This window comes from Cucurbita pepo, chromosome LG17 (genome assembly GCF_002806865.2).
Source record: "Cucurbita pepo subsp. pepo cultivar mu-cu-16 chromosome LG17, ASM280686v2, whole genome shotgun sequence".
NCBI classification, from domain to species: Eukaryota; Viridiplantae; Streptophyta; class Magnoliopsida; order Cucurbitales; family Cucurbitaceae; genus Cucurbita; species Cucurbita pepo.
This window is the reverse complement of record NC_036654.1, coordinates 6,920,890-6,947,519: the sequence shown is the minus strand read 5'-3', so window position 1 is coordinate 6,947,519 and position 26,630 is coordinate 6,920,890. Positions and strand designations below refer to the sequence as shown.

Below are 26,630 nucleotides of genomic sequence, written 5' to 3'. Positions count from 1 at the left end.
GGTTGGGACACAGTGTGGTAGTAAGATAAGAGTGATGAGAAAATTTTATGACAGAAAAGGGCTAAAAGTAGAAGATAACAAATTTTACATTTTCCAGATGGAAAACAAAGTATATTCAATAGCACATGCAATGAAACTTCGATGTCATATCATGCTCTTCTCTGCATTTTAACATCTCTTGGTATTGGGAACAGCACCCTAAACCCTAAACAAGTTTTTAAAAACTACTCCTTTCAAGTTTTCAAAACTTTGTTTGGTTTTTGAAAAGAGTAGATAACAAATGAAAAATCTGCACTAATAAGCTTAATTTCAAAAACCAAATGGTTATAGACGGGGCTAAATTATTCAACTTTCGCCCAATATTTCATCTTGAAGGAAAATTTTAATTTTTCTTTCCACTTTATCTCTCACAGTCTTCAGTAAAAGGAAAACAGACATAAAATAAGCAGGAAGGCTCTCAAGAGCAGCAGCATTACATAAAGTCAACCTTAATCTTCTTACTTTTCTCACTACAATCCACCTTCTCAATAATTAGCTTCCAAGACCCTTCCCTTTCTAGGACTGCCCCTCCCAAGGAAATTCCTTAAAGAATCATGCGTAAAAAACAGCTTTAAAACCCAAATTTCCAGTATAAATCTGAACTTCCTCGCACAAAATATTTGATTTTCATCAGATTCATCTTCAGCCTGATACCTCCTCAGAAGTTTAAACACCAAAAAGCAATTCTTCAAGCTCTGCCTGACATACTTGCATAAAAGAGAAGTATTCATCCAGAGAATAGAGGTCCTTACCTAAACCCCCAGATGGGTTTTATCTTTTTTAAACCAAATCTATTAAAAGCTACTTTACAATTGTCTTATATGAAAAATGATTTCTCGTATAGCATAACTAAAAGTATTATCGGGAAAAACTATGGCACCAAGGAGAAGTTCTTTGTCCTGTGAGTAGGAAGAATTTGATTGTAGTATCTCATGCAAGATACATAAGCACAGGAGAATGAAAAACTGTCCATGTGAGAGAGTACGACCAGAATAACCAGAAAAATCTTAAATTTCCCATTCCACCACAGGTTGAGTTAAGTACATACAGCAGGGGAGGTAACTGAAGACAACGAGAAGAGCCTATCGTCAAGCTGAAATTTCCTAGACCGCTTCAAACTGCATCCACAAGTATTAGGAAACTTTACTCCACTTTCATATTTTTTAACAAAAATACAAGCCTTCCATTAAAATCAATAAAATTACCCAGAATATGACCAAACAACAAGATAAACGGAAGGAAAAAAAACTTTGTAAAAATACTGAACATTAAATGAACACCACCTCCCAAAGATCTAAGTGTAACTTTCCCTAAATTATATTTTGATAGGAAAGAGAAAATTCCATTGATTCCATTAGTAAACGAAAATTCAATTAACATAAACCTCAGTGTGTTAAGAAGGCAAGAAACACGCAAGAATCAAGAAACTTTAAAGGAAATTTGCTGAGAAATAATATTATAGACACTCCATACAGAGCAGAACTCTTAGATGCAGACAGGAATCCTTCAAAACCTTTCAAGACATTCCCACATTGGCTTGGATCCTGTAGGTAATTAGTCTCCATGTCATAGACCTGCATATTTCACAGAATATAAGTAGTGACATTACATGGAAGAAAAGCCAAAGAAGTTATCCTAAATGTTTTTTAAGAATACAACACTGATGTTTTTTGCTAATGGGGTAAGCTATTGGAATGTAGCTACCCATGAAAGAAAAGGTTAGGTTTATTGTAACTTTATAAATAATGATATCAACAAAAAGTTTCAGTTTCTTGTTCAATTATTATTATTTAAAAAAAAAAAAAAATTACTTTCTGCAGGTGCAATAAGTTGGGAGAACGTTTCTTAAAATCTTTGATATTCTTTGCTTTTTGATAGAAGATAAAGGTAGAACTCTCCTGCTGCTAATGGGAGTGAGTCTGAAAAACAAAGCTAGGTTGTTGCGGGTAAATGCAGTAAAAACTATTCTTTAGTGTAGTTGGTTTGCCAAGGAATCTTTCAAGATCAATCATTAAATTCATGTAAAAGATATTATTCTCATAAATGTAGAAAACTCTATCTGGAGGGTTATGTCATAATTGTTTGGTAATTAGTCTTCGCATTTGTCATCAGTTGTTACCGTAAGGGTTCTTGTATGCTTAAATAGAGAGTTCCAATTTGTTGTTGTTAAGGAGTTTCTTCTGAATTCTGTCATTAGCACTTCTTTTAGGTAGAGGGTCCATAGAAAAAGTCTCATTTTCTTCGAAGTTTTTCATTTCCATATCAAATTAGACTGCATTTCAGTTACTTTGATGCTTGAGGACATAAAACCACATATCATTATACTGTTCTAACTATAACTAGTATCAAACTGCAATCGTTTTCTTTCTAAAGGAAATGCAAAAACGTAGATACAAGAACAAATGTGAGACAGTGAATTTAGAACAAGTGACACCAGAATTTAAATAGCAAAAACGTAATAAGTGTAGAAACGTAGATAGCCAAATAAAATAGTACACAGAAAACGAAAAACCTAAAAACCTGCTTCTCGATAGTCCGAAGCTCATCGTGGAGTTTGGCTCTCCTGGTTAGAAGACCAGCGAGCATTGCGGACGGATTTGTGGCAGTCTTTTGACCTGAAACATAATTTTCCATAATCAAGAGCGCGAAGAACAGACGAATTCAAATTGAGAAGAAGAGAAAAAATCGAAGAGGAATGTAACGGTTACCTTCAGCTTCCATATTGTCGCGGGAAACCTAGAAGAACCCTAAGATAATTGGGGGAAATTTTGAAGAACACGACGAATCTACCAAAATCTTATTTATTTGGGAATAAAACACATTACAAATTAATCTTTATTGCTTCTTTATTTATTTACTTTTTTTTTTTTAATTCTAAATTCAAAAATAAAAATATTTTCCTTTTTTTAAACCACATAAAAATACATTTTAATACATAATCATTTATAAAATTTTAAATATTTTTTTTAATTTTTTTTTTCGGATTAAAAAATGCATTCATATCTTAAATATATATTAATAACAAAAACAATTATTCAAATTTTTGTTAAATTTTAAATTAGAGAGACCAAATTAATAATTTAACCTAAAATAATATTTCAATCGAGTCCTTTATACATTAATAAAATTTTAAAATACAACGAAAAATATCCTATTTAATAATCCTCTATTTTTTTTTTTCCTCACAAACTTTTACAATATTTTTCGTTTGTCAAAAGTTTGGGCACCCCTTTCATTGGGGCTGCAATGAGCTGTTCGACTAGCTGCCTCGATCTCGTCTCTTGGATGTGAAACTTGGGAACCTGCAAATATTTTTGTGAACTAGTTACGAGAGGCTTTATCGTCCAAGATACACATACATGGTAGAATTAAAATGGTAAATCAAGCATACCTTCCAATGAAGTTTGCGAACGTTTGAGTATACAGAGTTGCAGATGTCACAATATGCTTGGAATCTCGACATTGGCAACCACCCTTTTCAAGATCCTGGAAAGGTTCTATGAATAAACTTTTACGTGATAACTTTATAAAATTTCTAATCATGAGTTATAGTAGGAAGAGATGAAGAGACTATTTTAGACTTCGACTATGATGTGGTATTTAAACATCACGAAAGCTAAGCAGGATTCAAAACTATAACCTCAAATTAGGATTGGAAGGGAACTGAACTGTATCATACCAAGCCTACGAGAATGAATCTTTCCCTTACCACAGTGGCAGTGGCCTTCTTCAAGACTGTTCAGGGACATAGATCCGTAGGTATACCTGCAAAATGACTTTCTCTACCGCCTACAAGCTTAGCTTTGATTTAGCTTCCAACTAAGGCTCAAGGAGTTCTTTCCTTGAGATTGAGTGAACGATCTCATAGCCCTCCACCCATAGCCCACAAAAGCACTTTAGCCAAATCTGAAGCTAGAATAGAGGGAAATAAATGATTTCAGTAGCCAAGCCAATATGGGATCTATAACTACAATAAGAATACTCGTGATTCAGGGAGAGTTGGAGATTTAAAAACCAAATACCCAAGTGATTAGATCCAATACTCCAAATCATCAGAAATAGGTTCATTCATTGTACTGAAAACATGATCTAGAACTTCATAAATCAACTTGGAACTTGGATGTGCTTTATCAGCAACATGAAAACAATGGGTCTTTGTATTGATGTTAATCCAACTACAACCAGGAGACTTCCTCAGACCTCTTTCCTTCATGGTGTGTCTAAGCTCAGCTACCAGATCCCATCTGCTAGCAGAAGCATACAAATTTGACAGTGAGATGAAATTAGAAGGATTTTCCGGTTCTAACTCAATAAGAGATCTGTAAGCCAATTCCAAAATCTTGTAGTCCTTGTATCTTATAGAAGCAGAAACAAGGGCTCCCCAGACGCTGGGACCGGGTTCTACTGGCATCATTTTGATAAAATTCAATGCTTGTTCGAGTTCGCCCATATTGCCCAACATGTCAACTATAACAGCACAGATCTCGGCAGTTGGTTCGACTCTATAGTCCTGAACTGCAGTGCTGTATAATTGGAGACCTTCCTTTATTAAACCAGACCGACTACAAGCGGATAAAACTCCGACTACAGCTATCTGATCTGGCTTGATACCGAGCTTGATCATATCGTTATACAACCTTATGGATTCCTTGCCCTGTCCGTGTAACCCATAAGCAGAAATTAATGTAGTCCAAGAGATTGTATCTTTATGAAAGGAATCAGATTCAAACACTTTTCTTGCCTTCTCCAAGCTACCACATTTTGAATACATATCAATTAGAGCATTACACAAAGATGCATCATCATTGAATCCTTTTCTGATGGCAAAACCATGGATTTGTTTTCCATTCATTAATCCAGCAAGTGAATTACAAGCCGGGAGAAGACTAATAAGGGATATTCTATTTGGTAATATTCCATCTCTCATCTGCATTTCCTGGAAAAGAATCAATGCCTTATCTGGATCTTTATTTTGTACATAACCTCTTACCATTGCTGTCCAAACATAAATATTTCTACGCTTGATTTGGTCAAATACATGCCTAGAGGCAGTGATCTTATTGTCCCTCGAGTACATATCAATCAAGCCGCAACCGAGATGAACATTTGAACCAAAATCAAGATCCAATTCGTTCTTCACTATATAACAATGGAGCTCTTTCCCATAATTCAATTTCCCAATGGGATTGCCACACAAAGGCAGAAGACTCGAAATAGTAAACGCATCGGGTTTTACTCCATCTATCTGCATGCTTCTAACAACAATGTCCCACGCTTCTTTAACATAGAAACAATCATTAGAACTTGCATAGCCAGCCAACAGGACATTCCATGAACCAGAATTTCTTTCTGGCATTTCATCAAATAGCTTTAAGGATTCTTTGCACTCCCCATACTTGAAATACATAGATATGAGGGAATTAGCGACAACAATGTCAAATATGAACCCTAGTCGAACAATCTTCCCATGAATCGATTTCCCAATAGTCACATTCCTAAGCTCGCTGGATGCTTTTGCCAATGTGGATAGTGTAAAGTCATCCGGCACTATATCGCATTGCTGCATTTCATTAAAACGATGAAATGCCCCATGGAACACACAATTCTTAACATACCCATTAATCAAGGAGTTCCATATGCAAACAGTCCTAGTTGAAACCAAGTCAAATATGAGAGTTGACTCATTAAGGTCACCACAAGTTGAGTACGCAGAGATAAGTTTAGTTATCAAGAAATTATTTTGTTCCAACCCATGAGTAATAACCTGCGCATGAGATTCGCGGATGAACTTCTGAGATTGTTGATTGATGGCGTGCTGAAGAATATGGAGGAGACGCTGAGGTGGATAAAGATCACGCCCGAAAAGAGTAGAGTAGCAATGTGAGATGAATAAGCCACAAGGCTTAGGCACAAAAACAAGGTTCATCAAGCAGAAACCAATCCAACCCACTGCTCACAAATTATACTCACAAACACTTCAATGACGACGAGAGATGTCCTTGCTGGTGCTTGTTTCCTGGAAAAGAAAAGTTAGAACAAGAACTGATATTATAAAAATTACACTTTTTAAATAAGAAATTATTAAAATTGTACTTCCCCTCACTATTAGATCATACCAACCTTTTGAACATTTGAGAGAGAGCATAAATAGAAATAAGAAATTATTAAAATTGTACTTCCCCTCACTATTAGATCATACCAACCTTTTGAACATTTGAGAGAGAGCATAAATAGAAGTAAGAAATTATTAAAATTGTACTTCCCCTCACTATTAGATCATACCAACCTTTTGAACATTTGAGAGAGAGCATAAATAGAAATAAGAAATTATTAAAATTGTACTTCCCCTCACTATTAGATCATACCAACCTTTTGAACATTTGAGAGAGAGCATAAATAGAAGTAAGAAATTATTAAAATTGTACTTCCCCTCACTATTAGATCATACCAACCTTTTGAACATTTGAGAGAGAGCATAAATAGAAGTATCCAAGTTATCGACATTTCTTTTATCTCATCAACATGAAAACTTCTCGTGTTACCAAGAAAATAATTCTTGATAGTGTGAAATTTAATCATCCACCTCTTTTGACTTCCAATTTTGAAGGGTTTCCTTGATCATCATATTGAGAGGTTAACTTCTTTCTTGTCTTTACTTCAATCAATCTTTCCTTCCCATTGTTATAAAAACCATCTCTAAAGATAAAGATGGCACATAACTAGCATGCTGGAGATGGTTTCACAAGTATAAAAGACGATTGGCAAATATTGTCATCAATATGACCAGATGTTGCTTTTATCTTTTGCATAAATTGACAACCACACAGGGGCAAAGCCAGAAATTTTCGTAGCGAGGGACAAAATTTTACATTTTAGCTTCTTATATATGTAATATTTAAATTTGGAAATATTATGGAGGTAAATTAGAAAAAGAAAAAGAAATTATTTCAACCTCTTAACATTGCTTTTAATATAAAACAAGCCAAGAGGAGTTCAATAGCCCCCTCCTTCCTTCTTCACTCTGCCCTTGACCACATACCCGGTATAGTTTGGTTCGTTTTGGTTCATCAATGTGGTTCCATTTCTTCTAAACCAAGTCAAGTTAATTTCTTTTTAATTTCAAGTTATTCTCATATTTCACACATTTTACTTTGGCAACACAAATTTCTTATTCATTTCCAACACGTGCATTCTAGTACAAACTAGTCCTAATTCAGTGAAGTTTTCAACTCTGGATCAAGTACACATCACAACTTTTACCAGAAAAGTAAGAAATCAGTTCTTCAATGGCCATAAATGTAATTTAGCAAGAGAGAATCACAACAATCCAGCAAGATACACAGATGAACACAATACACCAACATTCCCAAGCTCAAACAACCAATAATAAGCGAGAAAGAAAAAAGTAAGACGCGAACACAAAGCAGTAACTCACCGGAGAAGAAGATACAGAGAGGGCGATGAACTAATCCAATGGGTTTCTCACTGAGTGTTTTCTCGAAACGATTGAAATTCATCAAGGATTGCAATTTGCTTGCATTATATCAACCAGTTGGACCAGTCTGGTTTGTTACGGTCGATTTTGTCATCTCGTTGGGAGAACGTTTTTTTTTAAGATCTTTAAAATTCTTGAGTTTTTTTTTATAGAAGATAAAGGTAGAACTCTCCTGCTGCTAATGGGAGTAAGGCTGAAAAACAAAGCGAGGTTATTGCAGGTAAATGCAGTAAAAACTACTCTTTAGTGTAGTTGGTTTGCCAAGGAATCTTTCAAGAACAATCATTAAAGTCATGTAAAAATTATTATACTCATAATGTAGTCAACTCCAGCAGGAGGGTTATGTTGTAATTGTTTGGTAATTAGTCTTTGCATTTGTCATCAGTTGTTACTGTAAGGGGTTCTCGTATGCTTAAATAGAGAGTTCCGATTTGTTGTTGTCAAGGAGTTTCTTCTGAATTCTGTCATTAGCACTTCTTTTAGGTAGAGGGTCCACAGAAAAAGTCTCATTTTCTTCAAAGTTTTTCATTTCCATATCAAATTATACTGCATTTCAGTTAGTTCGATGCTTGAGACATAAAACTACATATCATTTTACTGTTCTAACTAAAACTAGTATCAAACTGCAATCGTTTTCTATCTAAAGGAAATGCAAAAACGTAGATACAAGAACAAATGTGAGACAGTGAATTTAGAACAAGTGACACAAGATTTCAAATAGCAAGAAACGTAGATAAGTAAACAGAAAACAAAAATCCTACAAACCTGCTTCTCGATAGTCCGAAGTTCGTCGTGGAGTTTTGCTTTCCTGGTTAGAAGACCGGCGAGCATTGCGGACGGATTTGTGGCAGTGTTTTGACCTGAAACATAATTTTCCATAATCAAGAGCGCGAAGAACAGAAGAATTCAAATTGAGAAGAAGAGAAAAAATCGAAGGGGAATGTAACGGTTACCTTCAGCTTCCATATTGTCGCGGGAAACCTAGAAGAAGCCCTAAGATAATTGGGGGTAATTTTGAAGAACACCAGGAAGTCACTTTATTAAAATTTACCCCTCAATTTTAATATATATATATTAAAAAATTACTCTTTAAATAATTAAAAAAATTATATTTTAAGAGTTGGTGAATAATAAATAACAAAAAAAATAAAAAATAATTTTTAATATATATATATATATCACATTTTAAAATTAACAATAAATTTAAGTTAATTTTGTTGGATGATGAAAGTCCCACATCGGATAATTTAGAGAATGATCATAAGTTTATAAGTGAGGAATCCTAACTACATTGGTATGAGGCCTTTTGGGGAATCCCAAAGCAAAGCCACGAGAGCTTATGCTCAAAGTGGACAATATCATACCATTGTGGAGAGTCGTGTTATTAACCCAACTTTAGTTTGAGGAAACTCACGAATCATTTTATAAAGTTTTCATTTATTTCTGTGACCTAGTTAGGTTGATCGAGATTTTTTGGGTCATATTATATAATTATTAATTTTTTTTTATAGTTTTACCAAAATTTTCAAAATTTAAGCTAAATAAAAGAATATTTTCAATAAAAAAAAATTGTTTGTTTTCTTTATATTCATAAGTTGCTTTTATCACCAATACATACTTTATATTAGTCGAACTATGTTCAAATTGGTAAATAAAAAAAAAAATTAAACTTAAATAAAATATTTAAAAATAAAAAAATTAATTTCATTTTAGTCATTATATATACTTTATCTTACTATGAAATTAATTTTTTGCGAAATCAATTAAATAATAATAATTAACATATTAAAAAAAAACATAATCGGAACATATCGAACAATAAACTAATTACAAGTATCCGTTTTAAGATTTATTAAAACTACACGATTCGTGTAACGTTGAAATTCAACTATATTAACTATAAAAATAAAAAATCAACTAATACTCCAAACATCCAAAAATGGGTCATTGGTTTTATCCATTGCACCATCTGGTTTCTTTGACTTTCTTTTTTCTTCCCTTTTTTCAGGTTGACCATAATAACAACCCTAACATATAATGTAACATGTGTTATAATTATTATATCTTATTATAATCCTCAAATAACAATAATAAAAATGAGGTTTTATACATTATTATTATTATTATTATTATAAACATTTAATTAATTAAAAAATATATATGCGTCTAGAAGAATGAAGCCGATCAATAATGACTATAATTAATGACCGAGTATACAAATATATATATATATATATATTCCCTCAAATTGCGAATATTTGAAATTTGGTAAAGACCCACCTCTTGTTTCAGTCAGAATGAGTCCTCGGGACCCTGGGATATTGGCTTCTGCCAACACTGGACTATTAAGGATTGCATCCCGTGCATATTTTACGTTATAGCCTGTAACTGATTCAGCTTTCCGCTTCTGGGAGATCAAACGGAGCTCGATTAGTTTCTGCTAGAACATAACCAATACAGGGAACAAGGGAATACCGAACCATATCTGCTTTTGCGCCATGACAATATATATATATATATATATATTTAACCTAATTTTGCTAAATTAATAAAAATATTTATAAATTTTGCATTTTATCTTAAAAATACTTTTGAACGTACATTAGCATGGCGTACTTCTCCTATTTGAACCGGGGTTTGAAACCAAACTTCTTCTTAGGAAGATAGATGGGTTGATTCAGGTGAAATCCAATGTAGATCCAACTTTCTATTCACTCGTGGGATTCGGGCGGTCCGGGGGACCACCTCGACTCCTCTCTTCTCGAGAATCTATACATCCCTTATCAGTATATAGACAGCTGTCTCTCGAGCACATGTTTAGGTTCGGCCTCAATGGAAAAATAAAACAAAGCACCTAACAACGTATCTTCACAGACCAAGAATTACTAGATTGCCCCTTTCATTCTCGAGATTTTAAAAAATGTATTTCTTGTCCATAATTCATTAAAAAAAATTTAAAAAAGTACCTTTATACCTTCAGGAGTGATCTAAGAGAGGTAGATTGACGTTTCTGTTCATATATTGGTGGTAATTTTTTTTTTTTTTTTTAACTTTTTTGTATAAAGATTAACGGCGTTAATGCAGTTATAAGAACTAATTTAATCGGTAAAAAAAAGTTTATTATTAATACACGAACTAATTTACATATGTTCAAATCGAAAAAATGATCGGAAAGAATAAAGAGAATATGAATTAAGAAGTCAAACTTAAAAGTTCTTCTAAGTACTCAACACCCAAATCCTCAAAAACAACTACATTTTTCTTCTTCTTCATCTTCTTCTCCATCTTCTCGGCTTCTGCCATCTTCTTCCTCCGTATCGTGTGACGTCGTTTGAGCGCCAAGACAGGCGAGCACCCGACCTCCCACCGATACTTCATTTCATAGAGCGACTCTCGAACAACCTCCACTGGAAAATTGAGTGTAGCTAATGCACCTCTCATGCAAAACGCGGCTTGGTCATAAGCCAATGCCGCAGCCTCCGCACTATCAAACGTCCCCAACCAAACCCTCACCCCTTGTCGAGTCGAGTCTCTTATCTCGGCTGCGTACTTCCCCCACGGCCTCCTCCGCACACCTCTATAAGCCCTCTCCTCCTTCGGTGTCCGATCTTCTTGCACAACAATATCGCCGTCTTCTATCTCCTCCTTAACGTGCATCTCCGGAGACAAACAAGGGCTCGAATCAGACGACGATGACGACGACGATAACGACATGTCGGCAAATAACATCTCTTCCAAGTAATTGAAGTGAAATGAGAGATGGGAATTCTGTTTTCCGGGAAAATTTTCAAAATTTTCTTGGTAACCAAACAGATGGTTATGAAGGGACATATTTGGAATTAAAGATGGGGTTTTTTGGGAATTATTGAGAGATTTAGGGGCTTGTGGATAAAATAGGAAAGCTAAGAGACCCTTTTTATAAGGGTAAAAAAGGAAGGTTTTTATGATATGGACGAAAATATTATAATACAAAGTTGGTAATATAAAAAATGGGAGGACCATATAAAAGCAAATTAAGACACGTGGGTCAAAGGATTTTGTTTGAGGCTAAGAGGCGGCTGCCTCTGGCTTAGGTTGTCGTGTGAGGGATCTAAATTCTCAACCGTCAATGTCGTTTTTTGCTGACCAAATTCTTATGATTTCCAAAGCTAGACCGATTTGGTTCGAATTCAGATCATGCGGGTTGAATTAAGAACGGGACGATAAGATTGGGTTAAAACTCTACACGGGAGGTTCATGCCAAGTGGAAATTTTACGAATCAAGAACATAAATAACGTCTAGCTAACTAATCTTAATGTATTTTTCAGTGATATTCGAAACTGTGAGATCTCACGTCGGTTGGAGAGTGGTACGGAGTATTGCTTATAAGAGTGTGGAAACTTCTACCTAGTAGACACGTTTTAAAACCTTGAAGGGAAGCCCGAAAATAACAATATCTGCTAACGGTAGACTTAGGCTCTTATAGAAGCTCTGACCATTTTATCGATCGAACTCATCTCGTTAGGTTCGACTATAGGCAGTTGCGAACAAACTTTGCCTTCCCATCTTTCTCTCATGATTGTTCACTCACTTTAATTCATTACAGCCTCACTTCTCGATCGTTGATTATACATCTGACCACTTCTCTGTAGTCGATTGCACCTCCTTCACCTATGGTTGTTGTGATATCACATAAATCGAGCTTAAGTTTCCTCTCGACATCACTCTCGGTTCAATTAGTTTCAATTTACTCCTCATTCTCGAACATGTAACATTACAACATCAATGTTCTCCACCGCTTTACACAAGTTTTGAATTCTAAAATTCGGTAAAGGACAAATACGTCATTTACAACTTCTTATATACTAAATAACTTTTATATAATGCATCTATTTAACACAAGCTATATTCATATTGATAATATGAACACGATAGCTCTAATATTTTCCTGCAACAAGATAACGTCACCTATAATCGAGTTAGGTTACTCGGGTGTCATATGATTAAAGATCTTTATTTAAAAACGAGCACCGTTTTCACTTCACTCCATAGATATCTCTCCGCACGACCCGATCACAAATAAATAATCGTAAAGAAGTTTCAAACCAACGTGAATAAATCCCATGGGCGGCTCAATATTTCCCATGGTTTGCTGCCGCCATGAACGTTCACTTCAAATCCTATTACCACAAATTCTTAATTTTAAAAAAATAAATAAATTATATTTTAATATATAATAATGCACTGCCATTATTATTATTAAAATATGACCATTTTTTTATTAGATTAAATATATTTTCAAATTTTAACCTTAACTTTATAATAAGTGAAATAAATTTTTTTAAATATATAGTTTTAATAATTTATTAATTTATTTATAATTAGGGCATGTGAAAAATAAATGTTTGGTTCCTTTGGGATGGTTCATGGAACCAAAATTAGGAGGAAATTAAAAAATAAAAAAAAAGAAAAGACAAAAGGAAAAATAACAATAATAATAATAATAAAAAGATAGTTGACAATAATTGTTATTATCTTGAATTTTTTATTTATTTATTAAATAATAATTGGAGTAAATATTTGACGTAAAATATAATATCAAGTTGATAGTATAAAAAAATATTTAGTCAAAAGTGTATAATTTTAAAATTTGGAAGCTAATAATTAATTTTTTTTCCCACTTGCAAAATCAATTAATTATAATATTCAAAATAATTCTAAGTGGAAAATGACGTCATTAAGAAAAATCAAAGGTCATCCAATAATTGGTCAATTCGCCTGCATTCAACTTCAAGCTTTGCATGCTTCTTTCTTCTCTCTCTCTCTTATCTTATTATTTTTATTTTTTTTTTATTTTATAATTTTCTGACGTGGAAATTTGAGCATTTGACCTCGAGGGCATGGTGCCTTAAGAGTTGAACGGTAAGGTATGATGCCCAAGATTTAGAATTTGGATACGATATCAGATAGCTTCAATGTTTTCACGAGTCTATGACTTTGTTTCTTAGAAAATCCGTGCGGTGGAAGATCTTGAATTTGAGACTTTCTATACAAAAAATATTCTCTTAAACTCTGATGTCCCGCATTGGTTGGGGAGGAGAACAAATCACCCTTTATAAGGGTGTGGAAACTTTTCCCTAGCATACGCGTTTTAAAGCCTTGAGGGGAAGCCCGAATGGGAAAGCCAAAAGAAGACAATGTCTACTAGTGGTGGATTTAGGTCGTTACAAATGGTATCAGAGCCAATCACTGGACGATGTGCCGGCCTTCTCGCTGTTTCCCGAAGGGGGGTAGACACGAGGCGGTGTGCTAGTAAGGTCGCTAGGCCCCAAAGGGTGGTAGATTTAGGGACGGTCCCACATCGATTGGATAAAAGAATGAGTGCCAGCGAGGACGCTGGAGCCCGAAGGGGGGTGGATTGTGATGTCCCTCATTGGTTGGAGAGAAGAACAAATCACCCTTTATAAGGGTGGGCCCGAAGGGGGGTGGATTGTGATGTCTCACATTGGTTGGAGAGGAGAACAAATCACCCTTTATAAGGGTGTGGAAACCTTTCCCTAGCATACGCGTTTTAAAGCCTTGAGGGGAAGCCCGAATGGGAAAGCCCAAAGAAGACAATATCTACTAGTGGTGGATTTGGTCGTTACAAATGGTATCAGAGCTAGTCACCAGACGATGTGCCGGCCTTCTCACTGTTCCCCGAAGGGGGTAGACACGAGGCGGTGTGCTAGTAAGGACGCTGGGCCCCAAAAGGGGGTAGATTTGGGGACGGTCCCACATCGATTGGATAAAAGAATGAGCGTCCCCCAAAGGGGGTAGATTTGGGGACGGTCCCACATCGATTGGATAAAAGAATGAGCGTCCCCCAAAGGGGGGTAGATTTGGGGACGGTCCCACATCGATTGGATAAAAGAATGAGCGTCCCCCAAAGGGGGGTAGATTTGGGGACGGTCCCACATCGATTGGATAAAAGAATGAGTGCCGGGTGGATTGCGATATCCCACATTGGTTGGAGAGGAGAACAAATCACCCTTGGTGTGGAAACCTTCCCCTAGCAGACGGCTTTTAAAGCCTTGAGGGGAAGCCCAACGGCTCAAGATAAGCCTCATGAAAACCTTATATTCTCTGAGGAGGTTCTACCCCGTGGAAATGCTCTTTAATGGAACTTTAGCTTTATCTGGTCGTGGCCAAGAAGGAATGTCCGACTTATTAATTTATCCGGTAAACTACTGGAGGCTCATGCCCAATTATGGGCTCTTCAATATAGGAGCCTTCTATACCTAAAGCCTACACCATTGGGCTCGGCCCATTTGGATGAGGAAAATTTTCTCACCTACCCTTTTCAAAATAACATTTATTATAAATTCTATTTTTTTTAAAATTTTTTTTTTTTAATTTGACGAGGTTCTCTAATCATCGACTCGAACATCTATGCATACAACTTGAATCGTTCAATAATGCACCAAGTCTCTGCGTACCGTTTAACTAAATCGTGACTCTAGTCCCTTTACTCACTTGAAGCTCAAGCCTTGTGATTGAACTTTATCTCGACGCTAGGTCAATACCTTTTGAACTCCTTGCAACATCATTTATCACCATTTTGGTTATCGATTACACAACCATTGTCAGTCCAAGTATTAAGGTATCGTCGGACCTTGTTGGTGACTCGAGCACAGTTATCTAAAATCAATTCACGAGTTTGTGTTTGTAATCGAGACCTACCCATCTAAAATCATTCAATTCAACACTTTTAACCACAACAGGTCAAACTCAATTTCCAACCATTGAAAAGAGAGGAGAAGAGAGTGTGTGTCAATTTCGATAACACACAAAAAAAAGTGGTTTGAATATGTTCATACCCCGTTGACTCGAGACCCATTTCAAATAGGATAATTTTTTTTTTCTCATTAGCGAAACAGAATTAGGGATGGAGATTATACTCCCCATATAACAGAGCCCGTTACGTATCGCCACCAGTTTCACGATTTTAAAACATGTTAACTAGGGAGAAGTTTGAACACTTCGTTCTCCTCTTTAACTGATACGAGATCTCACAATCCATCTCAGTGGGGACCTAGTGTTCTCACATACTGCTCAGACTCTAATACCATTTGTAATAGCCAAGACCTACCGCTTTGGCCCATTACGTATATTCGCTCTTCTCTACAACGGATGGGTATAAATGAAATAGGAGGCGAAAACAAGTAGTAATCGTTCTTGGGTGACGGCTGAAAATGAATGCAGTAAAGTTAAAAGGAATCAATGAATTGATCTTCCCAGAAGCTTCCCTCTCAAAATAAGACAATTTCAACATTCAAACATGGCTGACTTGATTTCTACAATATATAATTCCAATATAAATCCCACAGATTTCTACTAATTTTGCCTCCATTTTTGAAATCAAAATCTGCTCTGTTTCACACTCTAATAATTACAACCCAGAGAAGCAAAAAAATGGAAGGAAAAAGGCCCACAAACGAACGAAAGAAATCGCCAAACGAAGCTCGTTACCGAGGAATACGGCGGCGGCCATGGGGGAAATTTGCGGCGGAGATTCGAGATCCGTCCAGGAATGGCGCTCGGCTCTGGCTAGGAACGTTCGACACGGCGGAGGAAGCAGCGAGGGCGTACGATCAAGCGGCGTATGCGTTCAGAGGGCATTTAGCGATTCTCAATTTCCCGAATGAGTACCAAAGTGGAAACCCTAATTCTGAGGCGGCGTTTGGTGGTTCTACGGCGGCGCCGTCTTCATCGACGGCGTTTTCTGGGAATTATTCCGGCAGCAATGGGAGCCATGGATCCAACGATGTGATTGAGTTGGAGTATTTGGATAATGAGGTTTTGGAAGAGCTTTTGCAATCGGACGATGAAGGATTCAATCGGAAGAACTGAAGAATTTTGAAATGTTGATCCAAAAAAAAAAAAAAAAAACTTTATTTGATAATGTTGGTAAATTATTATTATTATTATTATTAATATATATATTTGTTCTAAAAATTAGGAACATAATTCAGACAATGTGGGTCAAATTAGAATAATATAAATTTTTAGTTTCGAATTACACGAGCGAAAAATATAATAAATATATTACATAGTTCAGAGCACGTGGGTCAAATTTGACCATTTGACCTTTTCCATTAGTACGATAGAGATGGGAGGACGAGAGTGAGATAAGGAGAATAGAGAGAGACGGAGGAAGCTACGTATAATAGCTCAAACTCACTGCTAAGAGATATTGTCCACTTTTGCTCGTTACGTATTGTCGTCAGCCTCATGGTTTTAAAATGTGTCTACTAAATAGAAATTATAAAACATGTTTTGTTATTTGTAACAGTCCAAGCCCATTATTAGTAGATATTATCTGCTTTGATCCATTGTGGGCTCAACGTCTGGCTCTAATACTATTTGTAACAACCCAAGCCCACGGTAGATATTATCAGCTTTGGCCCGTTACGTATCATCGTCAGTCTCATGTATGGAGAGGTTTTCACACCCTTATAAGGAATGTTTCATTCTCCTCTCCAACCGATGTGGGAGGACGAGAGTGGGAGGACTAGTAGATATTGTCCACTTTTGCCTGTTACGTATTGCCGTCAGCTTCACATCTTTAAAACGCGTCTATTAGAGAGAGGTTTCCACACCCTTATAAGAAATTATTTGTTCCCCTCTACAACCGACGTGGGATCTCACAACCCACATCTCTTGGGGTTCCAACGTCTGACTCTAATACTATTAACACAAGCTCACCGCTAGTAGATATTATCTTCTTTGACTTATTATGCATCGTTGTCAGTCTCATGGTTTTAAAACACGTCTACTATGGAGAGGTTTCTACACCACGTTCTCCTCTCCAACCGATGTGGGATCTCACACTACGACAAGCAAAAACAATGCTGGAGACGACAGAACGAGAGAGAGTGAAAGAAAAGTCACCCGTCACCCGTCACCCGTCACTCGTCACCTCATGCAAAATCATAATTTACCAAACTTAAAAAGAAAAAAATGAAAATTTATCTAAACAAATGGTAATGATGAGGTGAAGTGTCAAACATAGAAACATAAACAATCATTTGAAATTCTAATAATTTTTCAAAGGACACACATATTGACCAACCACCACCATCAATGGATTTGAAAAAGTCAAACCAAAAGAAAGAAAGTGACCCTTTTTTCTATTGAATTCTTCTTTCTCGACTAACGAAAGTCTGCCACGGACCTAAAAATGTTCTAGAGACATTACAACATGTGTCTCGAGATCGTTAAACGAGTATTAAAATGTAGATGTGATATCTGAGGTGGTAGGCTATAGTGCCAAAAAGTCGACCATCGGTCACGTTAACTACTCCTCCCTCACAGATCAACACAAGGCTATAGTGCCTTTTTTCATTTTGCCATCCATGTAACGTGTCGTTTTAACCTGTTATATATCGTCGTCATCTCACAATTTTAAAACATGTCTGCTATGGAGAGGGTCTTGCTGTCTTGCACCATCAGGTGACTGATTCTGATACCATTAGTAACAATCCAAGCTCATTGCTAGCAGATTTCGTCAGTTTTAGTCTGTTACATATCGTCGTCATACTCACGGTTTTAAAACGTGTCTACTAGGGAGAGGTTTCCACACCCTTATAAGAAATGATTCGTTCCCCTCTCTAACCGATGTAGCATCTCAAAAATTTATAGTTGATCAGATTCAAACTATTCATGTACATACGAAACATTACATCGTACTATATTAACTATTATCGTTTTAAGATAGAACAATACGATCGTTCATACATTAAACGACACCATAATAAGATCGTACGTTAATATATGATTGGATTACACGATGTTTCAAACAACAATCATATTTAAATCTTCATTAAACATTCTCAAATCTTTAAGGATCATTGTAATCTTAATCGGCAGCCAACCTTTGCTTGTAGTTTTCAGAAGGCAATTTGACATGAGTAGCCAATCCAATGACTTGAAGAAGCTTAATAATATACCAACCAAAATCAATCTGCCACCATTCATGACCATGCCTTGCTGAGTACTCAAATGCATGGTGATTGTTATGCCATCCTTCTCCAAACGTAAGTAAAGCCACCAACCTATAAAAACATATCAAATAATCAATATGTGAGGTGGGTCGGGAATTTCAGGGTAGGGGATAACTCCTGTCATCGGCCTTGTTTAGATAACCGAGAAGAAATCTCTATCCACTCTCTTCTAGTGGGGTGGGTCGAGAATTTGAGAGTAGGAGATAGTTCCCGTCCTCAGTTCTGTTTAGATAACCGAGAAGAAATATCTCTCCACTCCCTTCTAGTGAGGTGGGTTGGGAATTTGAGAGTAGGGGATAATTCCCGTCCTTAGCCCCGTTTAGATAACTGAGAAGAAATCTCTCTCAACTCCCTTCTAGTGGGGTGGGTCGGGAATTTGAGAGTAGGGGATAGTTCCCGTCCTCGACCCCGTTTAGATAACCGAGAAGAAATCTCTCTCCACTCTCTTCTAGTGAGGTGGGTCGGGAATTTGAGAGTAGGGGATAGTTCCTTCCTCAGCCCCGTTTAGATAACCGAGAAGAAATCTCTCTCCACTCTCTTCTAGTGAGGTGGGTCGGGAATTTGAGAGTAGGGGATAGTTCCTTCCTCAGTCCCGTTTAGATAACCGAGAAGAAATCTCTCTCCACTCTCTTCTAGTGAGGTGGGTCGGGAATTTGAGAGTAGGGGATAGTTCCTTCCTCAGCCCCGTTTAGATAACCGAGAAGAAATCTCTCTCCACTCCCTTCTAGTGAGGTGGGTCGGGAATTTGAGAGTAGTGGATAATTTCCGTCCTCGGTCTCGTTTAGATAACCGAGAAGAAATATCTCTCCACTCCCTTCTAGTGAGGTGGGTCGGAAATTTAAGAGTAGGGGATAGTTCCCGTCCTCAGCCCCGTTTAGATAACCGAGAAGAAATTTCTCTCCACTCCCTTTTTCATTCACTGTTTAAATAGACACTCTCTGCTCGGTAGGTTAATGAGCAACTATAAGGAGAGAAGTATCTTACCAATTGTTCCTCGACATGTCTCCCGTGTTCCATGGTTGCTTTCCCCAGATATGACATACTGAGTTTACCATAGATGTTATGTGCAAGCTTAGTACGAACCTCACCGACTACGAATAGTTAAGAAAAACAAAAACGATTTTTGTTACTACAATATTTGGTAAAAAGGGTTCGAAAAAGAGGTAAAAAAGAGAGTAATTTACCATTCCCCATATGATAAAAGGAGCTCCTCCAATAGCATACAACAATACCAAGAGAGCTAGTGGATGAAGAAAATATGTTCTATGCATGAACTTATAGAAGGATTGATTCAACAAGTCATTGACATTGTCTGGATATCCATGCTTCATGAACGACATAAACTTGCTTCTTTCAATCTTTTGAGAAGTATTATAGTTTGGACACACTTTTTTGGTCAAATTATACGAATCAAAAAGCCACGCGATTTGACTAAACCAAAATCCGTAAATAGGACTATGTGGGTCTCGTTCCGAATCAACATATCGATGATGACATCTGTGTGTACTCACCCAATCAATCGGATCACCCTGAAATTAAAAAACGTAATAGATATTTAGAATGCTCGGGAGAAATTCAGCTTAATCATAGTAAGGATTCAATCAAACCAAACCTGGAGTGCGTGAGCTCCACAATAAGCAAGTGAATACTCGAGCCATTTAGGGAGTTTGAAGCTTCGATGTGCGAGATTTCTATGATACGAAACACTAATACCTATACCTGTTAGATTGGCTAATAGTATAGCAAGAAAGAAACGACCCCAAGTAAAACAAAACGGTGCGAAAACGCAAAGAAGATGCAAAATTAGAAAGACCAAAGCAAGATTTTTATCCAACTTGGTCCACTTTTTCCTCCTAAAGAGGCTTGGAGGAGAGTTGATCACCATATCCTTTGGCTCTTGTTTGGTTGCTTCCATTAGGGTTTGTATTCGTTGAGGGCTCGTAATGGTGCATTTATACTTGTGAAGCGTGACAAATATCTAGCTCAAATATTTGTTTATAATCCCAAAGTCTCCAACCACATTCACCACAACATTTATGAACTGATGGTTGGATGTTGTATCGCCCCGAACACCAACCTTAGAATTATGTTCAAGTAATAACTTAAAGAGTCTATAGTATATGAATAAAGTTGGTGTCTTATCCGAATAACACGGTTATATCCCACTCTATAATTGTTACAAATGATTTGATCCAAATCGTTATATCCCACTGTGTTTTTTGATTTGTATGAGTGATCATGACTTTTGTAGCTGATTCGGGTACCATTTTGGGAACTTGACCAAATGGGTAGCTACGGTAAACGTAATTACAGGAAGAACTTTTGGCCCATCTATAATTACAAACAACTCGTGAAGAATCCACTTGCTTGTAATACTTATATCAACGTTCAGTTTTGTTTAATTCTAAACTAAAATCAAAGTCGATTCTAACACTTACGTTACGTGAATGAACCATTATTCTCAACAGCATGGCCATCGGTTGAGCCATTACCTCGACATCAATATTAAGAAAAATAATTAAAGCTCAAGCATGGGTCGTTCGAGAACCATCAATTGTTCTAAGTTAGAATAATAAAACATGGGCACATTGGTGTAACTATGGTCCATTTTATTAATAGACTAAGGCAATGACAGTTGAAATAGAAAAATAATAATTTTTTTTTCTATCACTATTTAATTTAAATTGTATTTTTATCTCTATTTTTTTTTTCAAAATTTCATATATTTTCTCTATTATAAATTAATAAAATTCGTAGTTTAAAATTTTAATTAAAATTAGAATTTTCGAATAATTAATTAAATATATTAAAAGAGTTTATTGGACCAAATTTTAAGAAGATAAAGTGAGGGTTATATGACAAATATTTAATGTACAATGCAGGAATTTAATTCCATCCTAAAAATTAGAATGGTAAATAAATGAACTGGGACCCACCTATATCAATCGGTGCACCGTCTTTTTTTGGTGGCTCAATTATAGAAATTTTATAGTATATGTGAGTGAAGACAAGACATGTTGAAATGACTGAACATGTGAGTGAAGACAAGACATGTTGGAATGAGAAAGCAAGTAACGTGACCATGTCATAGGGGAATGTCGAAGCCATCCTGAATCTTGACATAGATCATTACAAAAGATAAGTCGGTTCGTGTTTGAACGCATCCCATCATAGTAATGGTCATAATTGACAAAACATGTTGGAATGACTCATATTGGTCTGTAAGGATAGTCTTCGCTCTTAAGAAACGAGAAGGTGGGTAACGTGACCATGTCATAAGGGAATGTTGGAGCCATCTCGAATCTTGACATAGATCGTTACAAAATATAAGTCGGCCCGTGTTTGAACGCATCCCATCGTAGTAATTGTCATAATTGACAAAACATGTTGGAATGACTCATATTGGTCTGTAAGGATAGTCTCCGCTCTTAAGAAACGAGAAGGTGGGTAACGTGATCATGTCATAGGAAAATGTTGGAGCCATCCCGAATCTTGACATAGATTGTTACAAAAGATAAGTCGGCCCGTGTTTGAACGCATCCCGTGGTCATAATTGAGTAGATACATGTGAATTCGTTCATTCTATGACATTAATGTCACAGTGTTTGTTGCATATACAGTCAAATATCTTAAATCCCTCTCCATTCTGTTGGTGAAGGAAATGGTTATGGCTGACTTATTAGGTCACCTTCATAAATTTAAGATATGTTACCATTAATGGCAACTCATACATACTTCACTATTTATATCGTTGAGAATCACGTGAACCGAGACAAAGCACGTTGAAAAAATTTAAACTGGTTTTGCAGTTGAAACGTAGGTAGCATGATCGAATCAAAATGTTAAGATCGTTACATGCTTAATCCAAATTTTATTAAACGGTTTATGTCTGATCTAGATGATTAACTCGATAATCAAATTATTATTTGAACATTATAAAACGAGCTTTTCGTTTTCCGGTTAAATTAACCTTCTTTTTTAATAATTAATATTTTATTAAATAAATATGAAATTTCTCGTTTAATCGTAACTCTTAAATTTTTTTCTAGCCCATACCTGATTGATGTAAAATTCCTCGAAACCAACATAAACCCTTATTTATTCTTCTTCTTACGTGATGTAACGACCTAAGTCCACTGCTAGCTACCATGCCTTCTTTGGACTTTTCCTTTCGGGCTTACCCTCAATATTTTTAAAACGGGTCTAGTAGAGAGAGGTTTCCATACTTTTATAGAGGGTGTTTAGTTCTCCCCCTCAACTGGTGTGGGATATCACAATCCACCTCTTTCAGGGACTAGCGTCGTTGCTAGCACTCGATCCTTTCTCCAATCGATGTGGGACCCCCACCAAATCCACCTCCTTTAGGGGCTCAGCGTCCTTAGTAGCACACCGCCTCGTGTCTCCCCCTTCAGGGAACAGCCTTCTCGCTGGCACATCGTCTGATCTCTGGCTCTGATACCATTGTAACGGTCCAAGCCCACCGCTAGCAGATATTGTCCTCTTTTGGCTTTCCCTTTCGGGTTTACCCTCCAAGGTTTTTAAAACGCGTCTACTAGAGAGAGGTTTCCACACTTTTATAGACGGTGTTTTGTCCTCCCCTCAACCGATGTGGGATATACAATCCACCCCTCTTTAGGGCCCAACGTCCTCGCTGGCGCTCGTTCTTTTCTCCAATTGATGTGGGATCCCCACCAAATCCACCCCTCTCCGGGACCAACGTCCTTGCTGGCACACTGCCTCGTGTCCACCCCCCTTCGGAGAACAACCTTCTTGCTGGCACATCGTCCGGTGTCTGGCTCTGATACCGTTTGTAACGGTCCAAGCCCACCGCTAGTGGATATTGTCCTCTTTCGCTTTTCCTTTCGAGCTTACTCTCAAGGTTTTTAAAACACGACTACTAAGGAGAAGTGTCCACACCTTTATAAATGGTGTTTCGGTGTGGGATGTCACACACGCGGTGTCATTGAGTCTATGTGAACAGCACGTCTCACCCTACACGTAAGTTGTTTATTGAGTGTTATTATATGTACGACTCTATTTTTTTTTCTGTTTTTAGATGGAACTTCATGTTGCACGGTTGAGACGAGAGCTTTAAAGTTCAAAGACTTGTACCTACTTAAAGCACAAAAATCTAAATAACTTTTCGACATGTCGTCCTATGACACAAAATGCCCCAAACACGAAAAGTACAACGGTAAAAATGTAAATCTTGAGTCGATTTGATTCGTAAAGTGTCATTTTTTCTAACGGAATATGTTATTTGATGATACTATACGATATTTTTGTTTACATCGTGAAATAAGGTATTACTCAACATAGAAAACGAAACAATTTTAAGAGCGATCGGAGCCAATACACTCCATCACCGCCTTGGTATCGCTAGCCCTTGGTAGGTAGTTTCGTTGAAAGTCTTTGAACTTGAGGGCTCGATATCGTGGAGGGTTGGCTTCATTTATCAAACATTTTGCTGGTTCCATAGTCACTTCATCCTTTGGATACACCAAATACGTTAGGCTTTGTCGAGATATTTTCGCGTTCGTCACGGCTCGGTGTTCTGCTGCTTTTAGCTTCCCATTACTAATCACCTACGTAACAACCATCATATAAGTAAATCTTCAAAGAAACACGGGTCAAACTCACTTTAAACGTACCTGTAGAACGAAGCCAATGTTAACAACAAACGCGTTATCGATAGGATGAACGCCAATCCATTGACCATCCTTGAGAACTTGAAGGCCATTGACCTCTTGAAACAAGATGGTGATGAGGCTTGGATCACAATGTTGGCTCAATCCCAAGGTCAAGCTCGGGTTTGGACACGGTGGGTAATGGTTAACTAACATCAACGGATTTTCACTCATTTCACCCCCTAAGTATCCTCTCCCGAGTCCCAATCCTTCGCTTACGAGTTCTAATATCTCCAAAACCAACGCTCTCATCTCAACACAATACGCTCCGACCACTTCTCTGCAATACGTCAACAATATCATAATTAAATATTTATTAAAATGACGATTAATTATCTTGAATTATTTTTCAATAATTAATTTCAATTTTTTTAAAAAATTATGAGCTTATAAATAATTATGTGATATTTTAAAATAATTTTATATTTATAAATAAAAAAATTAAAAATTAAAAAAGATTATTGATAATTAGTAAAAATGGAAAGGGTATATATGTAATTTTACCTGTATTTTGGGGGATTTTGAGGCCAAAAATGAACATATTTGTCCAAAGGATGGCAGTTGAAGATCAAAGCATCTCTCCAACAGTGAGTTTGTTCCTTCCTATAATTCTCACTACTCGTGTAAACCCTACAACTTTTGTTCGGGTCTCTCGAGCATTCCTTCGCCTTCTCAGCTCCCGACATCGCGTGAAATTTTTTGAATATCCTCGTCGTTTCCTCTAATACCCTTTTCGACACTCCGTGGTTTATCACCTAAAACAAGAATTAACTGATTAGGTCATATATTCTCGAGACCGAAACATTTGAAAATTTATGAATTATAGTATTATTCAATGTTATTGCCCGCTTTTGAATCTTAAATAGAGTTGACATTTAGCTTTTAAGTTGAATTAATTATATTCATGTGCAATCTTTCACCGAAAATAATGGTTGGATGTGACAAAGTTCATCGGAAAAAAATTAACGGTTAAGCTTCAGTTATATTCTGACCTAATTTGAAAACGATCCGTCGTCTACCTAAAATATTAAAATCTTCGATGAAAATAGTTAAAATATATATTGGGTTTTTTTTAATTTTAATTTTTTTTTACAAAATTATGGTAAAAAAGGTAAGTTTCCAAGGCATATTCATACAAACACTAGAAACTAAAGGGGAAAAAGAGACATATTCCCAAGCAAAAAGGTAATATATATATATATATATATATATGAGATCCCACGTCGGTTGGAGTCTGGAACGAAACATTTCTTATAAGGGTGTGAAAACTTCTCTCTAGCAGACACGTTTTAATACCGTGAAGCTGACGATGATACGTGACAGGCAAAAACAGACAATATCTACTAATGGTGGGCTTGAACCGTTACCATATATGTCTTAATTAAGTAAATTATATTTAGATCAATATAGGTGGGTCGTTGAACATTTACATTATCAAAATTCTAAAAACCCAACTCGAATTTCACGAGACGAAAACAAAATAGTTCGATACGTAACAACAACAAAAAGAAACGAAACAATCAATCATAATCGAAAAAGAATCAGAAGTATCGAAGAACACGAAAGAGAGAATTGAAACCTGAAAAAATCCGAATTCTTGAGAAGCATCGAGGATTTTACGAACGAGAAGAGGTCGATCACGGGTAGAGAGATCGAGGACGGGAATGGTGTTGGCCATCGGAACGACGACGTTGCCGGGCCTCTTCTCCGGGGGATAGACATAATCTGGTGGTACAGATTGAACACCCTCCCAATTGGACACGAACTTGACCTCTCCCATGATTTGTATTTGATTTTGCACTGAAAAGAAGGTTTGAGATAGAGAGAGGTGATGAAGCTCCTCCTTTATATACTACTCAGCTATGCCATTAAATAATCACCCAACTTGCTGCACCACAACACTTATATTAATCCCAACTTGCCCCAATATTATATACCTTTTTTCTCGGAAACTAGGTCAAATTTGCGCGGAATACAGCAGGTGTGTGCATGAAGCTGAGAGGTTCGATTAGGGTTCTATGGTCGGTCTGCGATGGAGAGGCTATGATGATTTTAAGCATGATTGATCGAGGGTAATCGGCGTACTCGTATTAGTGGGGCATGCTTCTGTAGGCCTTTTAGAGATTGACGATAGTAGTGCTATCAATGTCGAGATAACCAAATCAGAATATGGGATAGAACCTTTGAGGCTTTGTTATCTTTTTTGGCACGTTTTCGTCTCTATTTCAAAAATTTACTTGATTTCATGTGAGATCTTACGTTGATTGGAGAAGAAAATGAAACATTATTTACAAGGGTGTGGAAAACGGAAAAGCCCGTAAAAGAGAGTAAGCCAAAAAAGATAGTATCCCGTATTTACTTAGGCATCTGTCTATGGGATGGGA

The 26,630-nt window shown here is 36.6% G+C and overlaps 6 protein-coding genes across 9 annotated transcripts in view; 1 reads left to right on the top strand and 5 right to left on the bottom strand.

The window, feature by feature from the left end:
- Positions 1-2,858, bottom strand: part of LOC111779336 (chromatin modification-related protein MEAF6-like) — a 3,715-nt gene extending 857 nt beyond the window's left edge. Inside the window, exons 1-4 of the mRNA XM_023659477.1 lie at positions 2,748-2,858; positions 2,560-2,654; positions 1,513-1,613; positions 1,088-1,157 (exon numbers count right to left, since the gene is read on the bottom strand). Coding sequence (XP_023515245.1) covers positions 1,088-1,157; positions 1,513-1,613; positions 2,560-2,654; positions 2,748-2,760 — 279 coding nt within the window. The 5' untranslated portion in view covers positions 2,761-2,858. The remainder of the gene's footprint in view (positions 1-1,087; positions 1,158-1,512; positions 1,614-2,559; positions 2,655-2,747) is intronic.
- A 289-nt stretch (positions 2,859-3,147) lies between these two features.
- Positions 3,148-8,562, bottom strand: LOC111778059 (putative pentatricopeptide repeat-containing protein At3g23330). Of its 4 annotated transcripts, none has more exons than XR_002812470.1 (5): positions 8,488-8,562; positions 8,300-8,394; positions 4,062-6,055; positions 3,431-3,951; positions 3,148-3,341 (listed from the first exon to the last, which is right to left on the bottom strand). XR_002812470.1 is itself a non-coding variant. In XM_023657685.1 (5 exons), exons 4-5 carry the CDS (start codon positions 5,809-5,811, stop codon positions 4,070-4,072), a joined length of 1,626 nt encoding a protein of 541 aa, XP_023513453.1. In that variant the 5' UTR covers positions 5,812-5,875; positions 6,010-6,055; positions 8,300-8,394; positions 8,488-8,562; the 3' UTR covers positions 4,046-4,069. The 4 variants fall into 4 exon arrangements, 3 of the variants coding, with proteins under 3 accessions (XP_023513453.1, XP_023513452.1, XP_023513454.1); XM_023657685.1 differs by lacking the exons at positions 3,148-3,341; positions 3,431-3,951 and having other exon boundaries at positions 4,046-5,687; positions 5,804-5,875; positions 6,010-6,055; XM_023657684.1 differs by lacking the exons at positions 3,148-3,341; positions 3,431-3,951 and having other exon boundaries at positions 4,046-6,055.
- A 2,164-nt stretch (positions 8,563-10,726) lies between these two features.
- On the bottom strand, positions 10,727-11,365 carry LOC111778817 (ethylene-responsive transcription factor 1B-like). Its single transcript, XM_023658795.1, has one exon. The coding sequence runs from the start codon at positions 11,363-11,365 to the stop codon at positions 10,727-10,729; it is 639 nt and encodes a 212-aa protein (XP_023514563.1).
- A 4,447-nt stretch (positions 11,366-15,812) lies between these two features.
- LOC111779216 (ethylene-responsive transcription factor ERF098-like) lies at positions 15,813-16,429 on the top strand. Its single transcript, XM_023659313.1, has one exon. It carries the CDS (start codon positions 15,969-15,971, stop codon positions 16,404-16,406), a length of 438 nt encoding a protein of 145 aa, XP_023515081.1. The 5' UTR covers positions 15,813-15,968; the 3' UTR covers positions 16,407-16,429.
- A 1,964-nt stretch (positions 16,430-18,393) lies between these two features.
- LOC111779209 (palmitoyl-monogalactosyldiacylglycerol delta-7 desaturase, chloroplastic-like) lies at positions 18,394-20,474 on the bottom strand. The gene is made up of 4 exons (XM_023659305.1): positions 20,172-20,474; positions 19,744-20,088; positions 19,544-19,650; positions 18,394-18,610 (listed from the first exon to the last, which is right to left on the bottom strand). The coding sequence occupies exons 1-4, from the start codon at positions 20,472-20,474 to the stop codon at positions 18,415-18,417; spliced, it is 951 nt and encodes a 316-aa protein (XP_023515073.1). The 3' UTR covers positions 18,394-18,414.
- Positions 20,475-23,813: 3,339 nt separating this feature from the next.
- On the bottom strand, positions 23,814-26,102 carry LOC111779114 (hyoscyamine 6-dioxygenase-like). The gene is made up of 4 exons (XM_023659185.1): positions 25,826-26,102; positions 24,751-25,001; positions 24,211-24,526; positions 23,814-24,144 (listed from the first exon to the last, which is right to left on the bottom strand). Exons 1-4 carry the CDS (start codon positions 26,024-26,026, stop codon positions 23,893-23,895), a joined length of 1,020 nt encoding a protein of 339 aa, XP_023514953.1. The 5' UTR covers positions 26,027-26,102; the 3' UTR covers positions 23,814-23,892.
- Positions 26,103-26,630: the final 528 nt, after the last annotated feature.

What these genes read in the sequence shown, in the direction of transcription:
- LOC111779209 (XM_023659305.1), bottom strand. Translation starts at nt 20,474, where the DNA reads ATGGAAGCAACCAAACAAGAGCCAAAGGATATGGTGATCAACTCTCCT. An exon ending in GTGGAGCTCACGCACTCCAG is followed by an intron (nt 20,089 to 20,171) that starts GTTTGGTTTGAT and finishes TTTTAATTTCAG; the next exon opens with GGTGATCCGATTGATTGGGT. An exon ending in GACATGTCGAGGAACAATTG is followed by an intron (nt 18,611 to 19,543) that starts GTAAGATACTTC and finishes ATGTTTTTATAG; the next exon opens with GTTGGTGGCTTTACTTACGT.
- LOC111778059 (XM_023657684.1), bottom strand. Translation starts at nt 5,965, where the DNA reads ATGAACCTTGTTTTTGTGCCTAAGCCTTGTGGCTTATTCATCTCACAT.
- LOC111779216 (XM_023659313.1), top strand. Translation starts at nt 15,969, where the DNA reads ATGGAAGGAAAAAGGCCCACAAACGAACGAAAGAAATCGCCAAACGAA.
- LOC111778817 (XM_023658795.1), bottom strand. Translation starts at nt 11,365, where the DNA reads ATGTCCCTTCATAACCATCTGTTTGGTTACCAAGAAAATTTTGAAAAT.
- LOC111779114 (XM_023659185.1), bottom strand. Translation starts at nt 26,026, where the DNA reads ATGGGAGAGGTCAAGTTCGTGTCCAATTGGGAGGGTGTTCAATCTGTA. An exon ending in AAGAATTCGGATTTTTTCAG is followed by an intron (nt 25,002 to 25,825) that starts GTTTCAATTCTC and finishes TTCTTGTTTTAG; the next exon opens with GTGATAAACCACGGAGTGTC. An exon ending in CAAAATCCCCCAAAATACAG is followed by an intron (nt 24,527 to 24,750) that starts GTAAAATTACAT and finishes GACGTATTGCAG; the next exon opens with AGAAGTGGTCGGAGCGTATT.